Source organism: Seriola lalandi, unplaced genomic scaffold (genome assembly GCF_002814215.2).
Source record: "Seriola lalandi dorsalis isolate HSWRI2012SDOR001 ecotype SW California unplaced genomic scaffold, Sedor1 jcf7180002054585, whole genome shotgun sequence".
Lineage (NCBI taxonomy): Eukaryota > Metazoa > Chordata > Actinopteri > Carangiformes > Carangidae > Seriola > Seriola lalandi.
The window spans coordinates 3,691,445-3,705,911 of record NW_019525138.1 but is presented as its reverse complement, the minus strand read 5'-3'; the positions used below and the strand labels follow the sequence as shown (position 1 = coordinate 3,705,911).

The following is a 14,467-nucleotide window of genomic DNA, read 5'->3' as shown; positions in this document are numbered from 1 at the left end:
GCACCCCCCCCACTCTGTCAGCCTGTGTTCCACTCCCACTGTCCACAGCCTCTTCTGGCAGAGTGAGAGGAGAGCTTTAGTGGTTTTCAGGGCGACGACACCCTTCCAGTGATTGACTGTCTCTGTAACTGTTAGGCTGCGTCTCTGTAATGAGCCTAATAGGCCAGGAGTGACAGGGAGGACGAGCCAACTGCAGGTGACGCCCCGGCAATTAATCTCATCTTTTCACCCTTCTACACACACTGATTACACAGAGATGAGGTGAAAAAAAAACAGACAGACACTCATTGATACTGAATGAAAGGTGGAGCAGAGTCATGAGAAGTCCTGATTTCTAAGTAATGACTATGACACACGTGATACTTCAGTCAGAGGAAATTAAAATAAGTCTAGATATTTAGACTTTTTGAAAATCAAAATTAAAAAAAGAAATGATTGGATGTTATGACAGACCCTTCTATTTGATGCTCCAATTAGTGAAAACTGTGCTAATTTGTTCCTGTGTGGTGTTAATGAAAGAGGTACACTTTCTCTTCTTTCACATTTTAGCCAAGTTCAACCACCTGTTATTCTTCATTCGAAGTTATTTTTATGAGAATGTGTTCACAGTTTTTAAGTCATGTCAATTTTTATTTATATGGTGCCAAATCACAACAGAAGTTATCTCAAGTTAATGGTGGTTGTTCCTTCTGATGATCACGAATTGGAGGTTCATCAGTCTTTTATCCTATCACTGAAATGAATCAGATAACTTTGGTTTTTTAGTCTCATTTCCCCAGAAAAATCTAAAGTTTTTGTTTTCAGATTGGACCCATGATTCAAGACAGAAACAGTTTCCCCTGCACTCTCTTCTACAGTTTTGAAAGTCTCTTTAAAGTAGATTTCACTGGTTGATATACTGTTGTGCCACATGGAGGAGCCCCAGTGTCACCTCGTATCTTTATAATCTGTCATCTCTCATCGTTGGGTATTTGTTCCTAACACTTTCCAGGTGGGAGAATCACATCAACATGCAGCCGGAAAGAGAAGTTAAAAGGAAATCCTCTGGCTGAATATGGTCATTTACCAAGAAAAGAACAATTTCTATGGCGTGAACGAGGTCTTTCACGTGGGCGCACAAAGGCTGAACATGCACTGATCACCCACAGCGAAATATCAAATGGTGACACGCCGAAGTGGCAGCGGCAGTTGCAGCAGATGAAGGCCACTTATGAATCACACAAACGGTGGGGGTGGAAAAGCTTTCAGGTAGCCTGCGATAACACACAGCTAGCGACCGTGTTTATCAGATTCAGGCCGGCGGGCTGGGGTCAGGGAAAACCACGAGGGAGCCGTCAGTCACCAGAGAGTGAGTGACAGGCGGCGAGACGGGGGGGGAGAACATCTCAGACTGTGTTTGTGAGTGCAGTTTACAGATATGACAGACTCTGTAAAGCAAACACGAGTCATAAGAAGGAAATAAATGGGTGGTTTACTGGTTTACCCTGGAGTTCATGTGTGTGTGTGTGTGTGTGTGTGTGTGTGTGTGCTGCTAAATTCCTCATGATTATAAAACCTTCCTGAAACGTCCCCTGAGCGACGAAACAAAACGTAACACCACGACTACAAAGCAGAAGCTGTCAAACCTGTTTCTTTTGACCCCGAGCATGAAGTTTCCTCGCCTGACGTCAGGCAGAAACAGTCTGTTCACTGAATGTCACCATCACATCGTCATGATGTAATGTTTCATGTTTTGTAGGTTTTCAGGTGAGATGCACTTCTAATGCTGCAACTAATAATTATTGTCAGTATTGATTCATCTGTAAAATGTTTCTTAGTCGTAAAGCATTAAGAAATTCTACCACAAGTATAAAAATATGAAAATATTTTTTTCCAGAATCCAAAGATATTCAAATTACAAAGAAATATAAAACAGAAAAGCTGCTCCTTTTTGCATTTGAGCTGGAAAGGATTCATTGGAGGAGGATTTATTTTGCATTTTTGCAGGACAAATGACTTTCATGACTAATTGTTGTCAATTTTCTGTGAGCAAATTGAAATGAATTGATTGTTTCAGCACTAAAACTACGGTAATTCTCAGGCCTAAATTATACTCCTTTAAAAAAGGACATGCACATGGTCAACTGCAGACACCATGGACGGAGGTGTAACACTTGCTTGGATAAGCTGGATAACTGACCTGGCAAAGAGGGCAGATGCCTAGGTACTCCAGAGCTCTAGTAGCCCCAACAGCCCCAACAGCCCCAACAGCCCCAACAACCCCAACAGCCCCAACAACCCCAACAGCCCCAACAACCCCAACAGCCCCGGTTTGCGTTGCTTTATTCTTTTGGGAGTTGTAAGTTAATCCTGGTGACCTGCCGTACAGAGGGTTCCTGTGTCGAAACCTTTACTATTTCAGTTGATATGGAGCGTAAACCTGAATAAATTTGCATCTAATCAAATGTGTGTGATCTGTACTTGTTGGGTACTTAAAAGGTGACATATTACTCCAACGAATCATCTGCCCATATCTAATATACAGTATATACCCTGTTTAATTTTACTCCTCAGTACTGACATTGTATGTGCATGAGCTAGAAAATCATTAAGTATATAACCCGTGAAATTTTCTAGTGCTATAAGCTGAATACAACACAGTTTTATAACAGGTCCCAGGAGAACACCGCTACTCTGATCTACATTAAAGTACAATCATCCACCACAGCTCAGCTCATTTTCCATTATTTAAGCAGCTTCAACACATCAGGCCTGTAAGTATGCGGTGTGTGCATGTTCTGATCGCTCTCAGATACGAAGCCCCTAATTAGATTCCAGCCGGCCTTTCACGCCTCTGCCCATCAGCTCCTCTTCGCCTAGAGCTCCTTCTTTACACAAAATATAAAAATCGGGCCAAAAGCTTCTCGTGGTTTCTGCTGACGGCGAGCGCAATCAGCATTTAAGACGTGCGCCGGGAGGGAGGGAGAGCATGTGCTTGTGTGTTCAGTATTTATTGACTCATTTCACATGAGAGACGGTCTGAGCCGTTGGTACTCTGACGTATTTCATTCTCAGCAGAGGCCATGCAGCCGGTGAGCGCGGTGGAAACATTCACAGAGACAGATTGATCAGTAATTATACGCGGTGAAGAAGTAAAACATTTTTAAGATCTTGGCTACAAATTAAACCGACCTCACCAGGAGGATGTTAAACCCTGTGGGGTGCGGCGCAAATTCTTTCATGTGTGCTTCGTGCAGAGGTAAAAGAAAACCCCTACAGCTCAAATGAATTTAGACTTTTTTTTGTTTCTTTCTTCAGCTCAATATTTGAAACTGACAAAACCTTGGTGTCTCACTGAGATGAAGGAAAACAGAAAACATCAAAAGGATGAAAGTAATAACAGACAATTGTGTTAACTGGCTCCAAAGCTCCCTGTCAGGTTAAAAAAAAAAAACTGATCTCAGGATGAAATTGATTTTGTTGTTTCTGGCCTGATGCAAGTCATAATTTCTATAGACAGTAAACAGCTTTTTGAGTTATCTCAGCTGCAGTGAGATTTCTGAACAGAAAGTTTAGATGTGACTGAAATCAAACCAGATTTTTTTTTAAATTTATTTCTTTATTAATACTGTTAAACATGAGTCAGAGCTCTGGTTGTCAAGGCTCATCTGGCAACAGCTGCTATGCATAAGCTTCCTTCTAGACCCACTTGTCTGCCCGTTATGTAACAGTTATTTTTACATTTTAGTTAATGAATAAAACTTTCAGTCTCGGTTAAGATCAAGATGAACCTGGGGATGCTGTCTGCTGTCTGCCACTGTTTGTTTTTAAAGTTAACAGAGTGACATCTGGTGACACAGGTTAAAAATCTCCTTAACTGTACCGCAGAATGTTTTTCATCCTGGCAGCACAGAAAAGTCCTTAAATATTTAGTATTTCTGAAATTATATTCAAAAGGATGTGTAGATATTTTAAAGCCCAACTTATTTTTGAGAGAAAAGAGCTGCTAATTTCAATTAGTCTAAAAATCTAACTGTAGCCGAGGGCCTTTGAATGAACAGAGCTCAACAGGTTTCTAGTGGGATATTTCTCAAAATGTTTTGCGCATGATCAAAACTGAACTGAACTGTATGTTCTGCCAAATGTAAACATGTACCACCAATGTAAAAAACCAGCTACACTACTTGACGCACGGCCCCGGGGCCTTGCTTCCTCTCCACCCACAAACTGATTAACACAACGAGCACCGAATCTATCCGACGAATGTGTTTGATTTGTGTTTATGCTTGAACGCAAGCAACAGAGGGAGGTCATGAATCACGGGTAAGCCGGGTAACAACCCGACTTCCTGTTTTCAGGAATCCGCTGCAGCTCATTTTCTCTCCTCCAGCGGATTCTCATCACACCGTGTTCTCCGCTATACTCTTATCTCATGACGTGCTACCATCTCCTCTGATCACATCCCATTAAAAACGTGTCAGAAACCAGAAGAAGAAAGCGGGCAGGTGTTTTCACGTGTCATTCGCAGAATTTTCACACGAGGCGGGAAATGATTCACTTTCTCAGCGTCCGTTATGGCTTTCTTCTCGAGATGGGTTGATAAGTGTGTGTTTGATCGGTGTTACTACTCTGCACTCCTGAGTCCAGAACCACAAAATTGATGCAATTAAGTTGCGATGATAATTCCCGTGGAGAAACATTTCAAGCAGACGTTTCCACGGTCCTGAAGTTTGTATTTCTAAAAGAAGGTGAAAAATCTTCTACCATAATGAGAGAGCAGGAAACATACTGCTTCTGGCAACAATATCATTTCTGATATAAAGCTGGAACCAGTATATTTCTGGTGGTTTTAGCTTAATGAATGCCTTAAACTGCTGGTTACCAACTTATTGCTTCTTGTCCGGCCTTAAAGAGGCTATTTGTGAGTTTTCTCTGTTGCTGATCTTGGTTTATTGCCAGGAGTGGGGGGTCGGTGATTGTCTCTAGGCAGGTGCTTTGGACATCGTTGCGTGTACAAGACAAGATAGAAAGTGACAAGACAGGGTGGTGCTAGCTGGTTAGCATGCTAACTTCAGTACAAGAAAAGACGTGATAGAGAGTTTTGAGTTTGATAATGAACTCACAACGTTTCTTCTAGACTGGTAAGTAAACAGCTGCTAATAACAACGTTAGCTATGTAGCAATAGCAAAACCTAATATGTCATAATTTGTCATAATATCTACAGGTTCAATCAAAGAGTGATTTTCACATCTTAGAGAAAACATCAATAGTTTTGTCAAGTTTACGTTTTTTTTATTATTATTATTATTATTTTCTACTCCTGGGAACCCTTACTTTGATTTTGTGACCTCTTGGGTGGGAACCACTGGCTTGCAATTAATGTTCTGCCAATCAACCACTTAACTGTTTCAGCATTATGTCTTTGGATTCTTTCTTATTACAGAAAAAACTAAAAGATCCTGCAGGACAATGTAGTGGAAGTGGGAGGCAGGACGAGCCACTTCTTTTACATGAGCATCATCTAAAGCCACAAACTACCATTTTCCAACAATCATGCTTCAGTAACAAATGTAGCAGAGCATTTATCAGAGTGTATATTGTGCTCAGACAGCAGCCCAGTGCTTTATGGCCCCTCAGGGCCTCCATTGTAAATGGGTGACTTTCCATCGCCTATACTTTTAATGTTAACATCAATCATGAGCAGGAGGAGCGAACAGCGATTACTTTAATATGTGGTGTGTTTGTTTTTCCTGCTGCTCCAAAAAAAGGCTCTAGTGAACTGCAGCATCACTTAATTAAAAGTTGGACAATGGACGGATTGCATGAAGAGAGAGAGGGAAGGGCTTTTGGTGGAGTACACAGCCTCATTATGTCTAAGCAAGCAAGCCAACACACATCCATACACAAGAAGCAAAAACTTTGAGGCTCTGCACAAACACACAGTCTGCCACAAGTACCCTGGCACATGCACACGCCATATTGTATATTCAAAGAGGCAAATCTGTTGCACGGTGCAGGCCGCTGGTGTTTCTTCGTCCTGCCAAGACTCGGTTCCCATGCGGGCCCATATGATGCACAGCAGGAATCTGGCCCCCTCACAACATACACATGGTCCTCAGGAGGTCCATAACACCAACACATGCTAGAACACACCAAGGTGCACACTAGGGGGTGTTCAGAGTGCATACCTGTGCTGCACAATGCTCTCAATTTACTTTGATAAGACTTCGGATTACAGATTCTGTCAGCATCAAGAAAGACACTATGGTACGTTAATAAGAAGGTTAATAAGAAATGTGAATCTGTTGAAATAAATATGAGAAAAAAATCAGTGCATCTGCACCAAACATGAATCCCATGTTCTTTGGCTCATGGCTGAACTTTTCACCAGATTTCCCTGAAATTTGCAAACAAGAATTTGAGGTATCCTGTTAACTCACAAACAGAAAAACACAAACAACAAAAAACATCTAGCTGGCGGAAATAAAGACACACATACACACACTGGTCTCTGAAACTCAAATTAGCCAAGTGTTGGCTTTTGGACGGTCAGTTCGTCTTGAGAGATGAAACACTTGGGGGACGGGGGCCTGGCCTCTCAGCTGAGAGGGGATCTCTCAGACCCAATAAGGCATTAAAGCCCAGAGGAACTGCAGGACTTTGGGGCCGAATGTTTCTGAGCTGTTCTTCCTCATAGCTCCACAGTATCGATTTTTGTAATGACTGGCCCAGCCGCCCCTCTCACGCTCCAGCAGCCATCCATCGCAGCAACACTAACAATTACACAATAATTACCTCCCCTGCTGCTCCTGCAGAGCCGTATGGGACGACTGCCTGCGCCCTGGAAGTGCTGCACAATTAGCCATTAACCTCTGACACCATGTGTTCTCCGCACTAAAATGAGTTAAAACCATACAGTATCTGCTACGGTATAATGTCGCAGTTTCTTACTGTGCGTATATTTTTTTTATTTCACAGTTTTCCTATGTTTTATTTGAAGTGTTGATCCATAAGAAGATATATTTGTGGTTTTAAGAACAATAAATCATCTAAATGTAGTTCTCCTCTCTCAGGCTTCTCTTTGGAGCTCTAGTAACAACAGGTCGGTGAGCCAATCAGAAAAGAGGAGGCTCTGAGCCTCTGACTGCTTTGTTGTGACATCACAAAGTTACAGAAGTCCCGACAACTCTTTTTAAGGCGCAGTTTCTGTATACAGGCCGTGTGCATTTCACTGTGGACTGAGCGCTTTGATACTAATACATAATACACAGTATTAATATAGAACCTAGACCTGCTTCATAATCAAACAACACATGGACATCTACCTTTATGCTGTATGGATCTTTAAATATTCTATCCAGTTTTGCTTGTTTGATCACGTCTGTACATCCTTGGACTTTCAAAACTGCATACATGTATAACTACAGTATCCATGGTCACAATATGAAGTGCAGATAAGCTGTCAGTGGATGAAGCTCCATATTCCTCCGCTGCATTGTGACTTTAATTATTTTGAGTCACCTTTTTAATGTTGACCAGATGGAAACATCACAACACTCAGCAGCTTCAGGACTCCACCAACCACAGATTCAGAGCTACTGCTGAGAGCCGAGGTCTTCATCCTGAAGCCCTATTTTATACCCTGTATGTATACATCTCCTCGTGCTCTGTCTCTCCGGTTAGACAGACAGCACATCACAGCAGCAGTGTCTCCTGTGCAGGTTGTGTAAGAGGGCCCGCCCACCATGTGTCACCACAACACCTACATACAGGGGCGCTGAGACTCACGCCGTCTCCTCATGCCTCTGCTCAAGCAGTGACCTGAACATCAGAGGGAGAAATGCCTCATTCAACCCATTCACCTGCCCTAGATAAACAAACATTATGCAATGCGGATGAAAGTGTAGCAACTAATGAAACAGATGTAAACCGGGAAAGTTATGGGAGCACTTTGGCAGAGATACAAAGTAAATGTAGTGAAACCTGGATTAAACACTGCAGTTTTAATCTAATTTTAATCTAATTTGTCAGTCAAATCATGTTTTAGGGGTTTCTTTAGTGTTGTCTTAGTATTGTAAATTTCTATTAAGTTTATTATTATTATTATTACTATTATTGGGCATTTTTATGCCTTTATTTTGACAGTATCTCCTGTATACCCCATGTTCTGTTCTATTTCCAACCATAGTAACAGTCGCAGTTCAATCTGTGTATTTGTTGTTGCTGTTCAGCTCAAGTTTCCTCGAGCAAAAAAACAAAAAAAAAACAACTCAGATGTTTGATACAGTGAGTTTGAGTTATAACCTTCTCTATCTCCATTTCTCTCACTGAAGACCAGCCCACAGAAAGAGTGTGTGTGTCTGTGTGTGCCCAGTCGGCGGTCCCATCCCATTCAGCTCAGCACGTCCTATCCCATCAACACCAGCAGTAGTCACGGATTACCAGCCGCACTGAAGCTCAAATCCCATCAGGAGGAGGGGAAAGCATCTGAAAGCCAGCTCTACGAGGAGCGGAGTGCGGTACATACAGAGGAATCAGCGTGGGATCACTGCGAGTCTGCGTTGATGATTCTAGTTCAGAATAAAAACGAAGTGAATTATGAGAGACTAATGTTTTCTGTAAAGGCTGAGTGGCAGGTCGTTTGCGGCACAGACTGGACTGGAGCCAGTGGGATCATATTTTCTTGGCACCGGCTGCTGTTGCCATGTTGTCATGTTGTTTTTTTAAAGAGTGGTCTTCCAGCTGGCCGTAAAGATCCTCTATGAGCCACAGAGCCAAGACATCTGCTTTATTCCTCTTCACTAAAACCAAAGAAGCACCGGGATCTAGATTTTGCACCATTCAAAACATCTGACACTTCAGCCACCTGAGGACCTTTACTCCCGTGAACACACTGCAGTACGTCACGCACACACACACACACACACACACACTACACACACGCAGACTGACCTGCATCTCCTTGTCTCCATACTTGGAGGGGTGCTTGCTGCCCTGGCTCTTCCTGCGCAGTTTCTTCAGCTCTGCCTGGCACTTCTCCAGACTCTCCCCTTTGCTCTTGTGCTCCATCTGGTACTTTTTCAGTGCAGCCTGAGGGGAACAGTACAAAGTCAGCAGGGACAGGGCAGCACTCGCATGTCTCAGCATCCACAGATGATATTTTACACTGACATATATTCGTTTCAAACTGCCCTGACAAGTGGTCAGCTTCTGTGTCACTGTCTGGTGCAGCACGATGACGGGGGAGAACTGAAGGAGGGTGGTGCTGTTGGACTGTGATGTCTTGGTCATTTATTCTCCTTCTAACAGCAGTTTCTTTTATTTTTCGTGATTCTGTTCTCTCCATCAATAACAGTCATAACATTTACTTTTTGGGACCCGGGGGGAAGATTTACTTATAGTGCCCCCAAACTCAAAATTGCTCTAGATTTATTGGAGCTTTGATGCCAAAATTTACAGTCACTGAAAACTGGAAAATTCGGGTCCCAAAAGTTTGACATTTGGTATAAAATAATTATTTTCCCACAAATCCCCAGCCTTGACGGAGCTCGCCTAAATTCCTCAAGTGGAACATGTGCCCCGAACTGTACTGATGGTTATAACCTTGAAAATGTATTACAGCCACGCCATGTCGAAAATGTCTAATGTTTTGGTATAAGGCCACCAAAATTAGTTTATTTATTTATTTATTTATTTTTATTGTTGATGACATCCTTAAATTACCTATTCCTGTTTAAAATGTGCTTATTCACAGACGCTGAAGCCTACCCAGCATGCACTGTGCAAAAGCCACTATAATACTGACATGTCACCAGTCTATCACAGCACTAACACTATGTGTGTGTGCTGCATGTGTTATGTACTATATATATGTGACAAACACGACTACGCAAATCAAAACTGAAAACGTGAGTTCATTCAGCGCCTCATCTGAACTTGAACACATCATCGTTTCTGAGTGTAACGATCAGAGTGAGCCGTCCATACATGTTGGTACATCCGCTGTCTGGAATGAATAAAATGTCTTTGGGACTGAATCCAAACTGATCACCATAAATTAATTTGTTTAATTTTTAATTTTTTTTTTTTTTCCTCCAAAAAACTCATTTTCACAGAATGAGTCATAATTCACAGGCCGGAGCAGGAGAAGTAATTTATGCAACTTGCTGCAGTGGTTTGGATGGAAGCCGGTGGGAAATTAAGGAGAGACTGTGCATTTTGTCTTTGCTTTATTCCCCATAACTTTACTCCCCGGAGAGGCCTCGCCGATGTGGAGCAGAGTTAAAAGTGGTGATGCAGTGGAGGACACGCTGGGTCAGGTACACTGTTACATAATGAATCTGTGTATGATGCCACGTGAGTCTGCTTCACTAGTCATGATTATATTTGATGCTCTAAATATTATCTAATATTCAGTTAATAATTCATCTGGTTTTACAGTTTTACTTCTAAACTGAGTCGCAGGCTTTGACAGTGTTTCTGCAGCTGAAACTCACGGGATTTGTGGCATTAAATATTAAACAAAAATCATAATTTTATCTTTGTTTAAGCTGCATTTATTGGGGTTTTTTCTTTTTTTAGCTCTGGTTTGGTCTCAATCAGCTGAATGTTCTGCCTAAACCAAAACAATGAGCTAAAAAAGGTTCAGGTAAAAAAAATAAAATAAAACCTCAGTTGAGTTGATTTGGATTTTCACAGTCACTTATTCATTTTATATTACACACAAACCTGAGGAACGGAGATGATCTTAATAAGAAGGTGGGACTTTGACTGTATGTAACTGTGCATCATAAAGGGAACCTCACATTCAGGTAGCGTGCGTCCAGCTCGACCTTCTTCTCCAGTTCTGTGAGCAGCTCGTTGTGGAAGGACTTGAGCTGCAAAAACACACGCACACACACACACACACACACAACAACACACACAAATGCCTCAAAAACAATGCAAACCTGAAGCTGTTACACACTTAACCGCAGTGGCTTATTTTTATAAAGGAACTCAGCCTTGCAGCGGTGTGACACAAGAATGACTTGGAAGGGACGTACTCGTGTTGCTGTCGGAAATGTCACGCCCAGAGGATTAGCGGAGGATGTCTGGCGTGTAAAACTCATGTCAACGTCAGTCTGTTGTCTCTGTGCGTGTGGAGTATGTTTGCTTCTCTGTGTGTGTGTGTGTGTGTGTGTGTGTGTGTGTATGTGTGTATGTGTAGGTTAAGAGAGCAAAGTTGAAACAGTGGTGAAATATTGCTAAGGAAATCGTGTTTTTACTTATTTTATTCCCACAATGTATACTGTTAAACTTAGTGACCTCTCATCCTCTTCCTCTTCCTTATCATCTGTGTTGGGAGACGTAATATTTTCTTAAACTACTATCAGCAGGATATTTGCTGAAAAGGCAGGAACTTAAATTGTAAGGAACACTGGGTTCACTGCCTAGAATTTAAGACACAACTGTCCGTGTGTCGCCAGGTCAGAACAGTCGGGCAACAAGTCATAACATCTAGTGTCATCAATGATGCATTCATCGTCATTCTCTGTCTCATAAAGAAGAGAGAAGTCAATGTCTAATTTGTAAATTATTGTTGTGCAAGAAACAGCATCATTACCTTGGATCTTTGACGCCCATTACCCAAAGTGGATGAGAGGAGACACCATTTAAAATACGCTTTTGCATAAAGATTATTTCTCAGGTGACTGAACTTTCCCCATTAATGTCGCCACAACTGGCCAATTTACTCGAATAAAAAGATATTTTGGGGAACTAAACTGAAAAATGTTTCCAGTCTGCAATTTACATACGGGTAAACAAACCATACTTAAGTGGAGCTGCTGCCGTCAGAGGATGGAAACACACTCCAACCTACTCAAACGCAGTTAAGAGTGTGTCTTGCCGAGCACTAAATATTAAAACATATCCTGTGATGCGAGACTCTAAAGAAACGGGCCCACAATCTGTTTGGCTCCCAACCTCGCAGCTTAAGAAGTGCTGATTTTAGCAACACCACCACCATCACCGCCACATGCTCACCATCTCTTCAAGCTGGATCTGGATCTGTCTGTGCACTTCAGCCATCTGAAACAGCACCTCCCCTGCAGAGGGACCACAAAGAACAGAAAAAGACAATAAAAAATAAAAAAAAAACAGGGAGGGGAGGAGGGAGAGAGAAAAGAGAGCGATATTAAATCTTTCCAATATCTGTGAGAGCTACATACATCGTGCAAAATAAATAAAGAAATAAAATAAGACCATGCAGCCACACAGAACAGATGAGAGACAGGTGTGTGGTGTCGAGGGAGGAGGAGGAGACAATGGACAGGATGAAACATCTGTCATGATACTGATGAAGCAGACACATTTCAAAAACAGAGACCAAATCAAAAAGAACATAAATATGCAGCACAGTCAGAATGGATGAGAAATCAAAGAGTTATATCGAGAAATCTACTCAATGTTTGAAATACTCAAACAAAACTATTGTTAAATATGAAGGGGTTTCCATTATTACCAACACTAGTGCTAATAAACACACAGGAACAGCATGGTGAGAAAATCTTCATGAATCAAGTTAGTTCATCTTCGCATTAAGACATGTGTTTAACTACAACAGAACAGGGGGGAAACACCAAAAAGCAGAACCCAAAAGGAAGTCAAAAGCTACAAAAGAAAAAACACAAAAAGATAAGTAGAAAGTAAAAGATGATTCATGCAGCCAGGGAGGTGGCGTGTCGTTTTTAAGATACCTACATGCTGCCTCTTCTGAAAATGCAATGCATTGTAAAAAAAGGAACAAAAAGATCTAGTTTGAGCAAAGAACAGAGGGATAGAGACCTGGAGAGACAGTGACAGATCAAACTACCCCAAGAAAAATGAGACACACGACAGAAAAACACTCAGACTCAGGCAATTAGTCAGAGCCTCCACTTACTTACTTACAAACCATCTACACACTGTGTTGTGTGAATATATGAGAGCCAGAACAGATACTGGATTTTTTTTTTTTTCTTTTTTCATGCTGATGTTGATCAAGTTGACAAAGATGTGTACTGAGTAGACCGTGAACAATACACTGATATATACTGAATATCAGATAAGTAACAAGAAATCACAGTGCAGAAATGCAAAGGATTTGTATGAGGTTATTGAAAAAGGTCCTATATTTTACACTTTTCTGGTGTTTTATTTTGAAGATTTGATATCCATAAGAAGATATTATGTGGTTTTAAGTGAAAAAAAAAGGTCTGTGAGGCCTCTCCTCTGATTGGCTGACTGTTTGCTGAGGGATCCAATAAAAATATAGCAGATTTCAGGTAAACACTCGGAGACACCAAATCCTGCAATGATGGTGGGGTCCAGGTGGGCGGGGCTTGGGGCATGGGGGAGGGGGGTTGTTGTGACATCACAAAGTTACAGAAGTCCTGACGGCTCATTTTAAGGCTCAGTTTCTCAATACAGGCTGTGTGCTTTTGTAGTCAGTGTTCCTATTACAGTTTACACTGGAAAACACCCCACACAGTACACATCTTAGTCACAATTCTTTTTGAACAGAATTAATAAAAATGTTTGTCTCATGTCTTTAAATCCAGTATGAGTTGCACTCCAATACTGAAGCTTCACCATCAAGGATAGAGTCATATATTTAAAGTTCATATATAGCTGAATTTCAGGAATGCATTACTATAAATTATAACTATATAAAACACAAATGAAACTAAATATATGCAACACTTCATTTAAGAAAATAAGGCTCAATTATACATAAAAACGCACGGTATAAAACATGCTGTATATGCACTGCAATTTATTATGGTATATTTACCCACATACAGGGCCATGCTGATGCAGTATATCTGTGGTAAGGTAATATCAGGACATGTATTTTAATTCAATAAATATAATAAATAGGCCAGAGTAACATATTCTACAGCTGCACCACACGGCACTCTGAGCTAATCTACTCCAAATGTGAAGACTAATACGCATTAATGGCACTCATGTGGCTTTTGCATAATGCATGCTGACATCAGATAATGTATGTTTGCTGCAGGGCTGATGTGAGGGAGCGCCAGGTGAGGCGTGTGTTGCGTCGGGCGTCGGTGGACCTGTGGACACCGGACGGTGGGACGGTAAGAGGGGGCACCGTGGGAGGGGGCTGCCTGAACAGGATTAATGGGCTTAATGGAAGTGCTGCGGTCATGCAGACGAGACTCAGTCGGAGTTGAGGGGGATTTAGGAAAAGTCGAGCAGGAGAGGGAGGGGTGTGTGGTGGGAGGCGGGTAGATATAAGTGTGTTTAAGTACAAGTTTGAGGTGGAACTTAACTAGAGAGTGTTTCCTCACTGTTTTTTAAGGGCAGTCACGATGATGTCAAACGTTCCACGGAAACACAGATGTCACACATATACATGAAGGTAAACATTATTTAACTGGTGCACGCAGAACACACACAAACACAAGACAGTTTTGTCCAGATTCTAACACAATGCCCCCC

At 41.7% G+C, this 14,467-nt stretch overlaps 1 protein-coding gene across 7 annotated transcripts in view; it reads right to left on the bottom strand.

Moving 5' to 3' along the window:
• Positions 1-14,467, bottom strand: part of baiap2b (BAR/IMD domain containing adaptor protein 2b) — an 81,301-nt gene that overhangs the window by 28,481 nt on the left and 38,353 nt on the right. For all 7 annotated transcript variants that reach the window (XR_015437986.1, XM_023418949.2, XM_087177297.1 and 4 more), the window contains 3 exons: positions 12,008-12,069; positions 10,786-10,857; positions 8,933-9,070 (listed from right to left, as the gene is read on the bottom strand). Coding sequence is in view for 6 of the 7 variants with exons in the window: in XM_023418949.2 (XP_023274717.1) it covers positions 8,933-9,070; positions 10,786-10,857; positions 12,008-12,069 (272 nt within the window). In the remaining variant the exon portion in view is untranslated. The remainder of the gene's footprint in view (positions 1-8,932; positions 9,071-10,785; positions 10,858-12,007; positions 12,070-14,467) is intronic.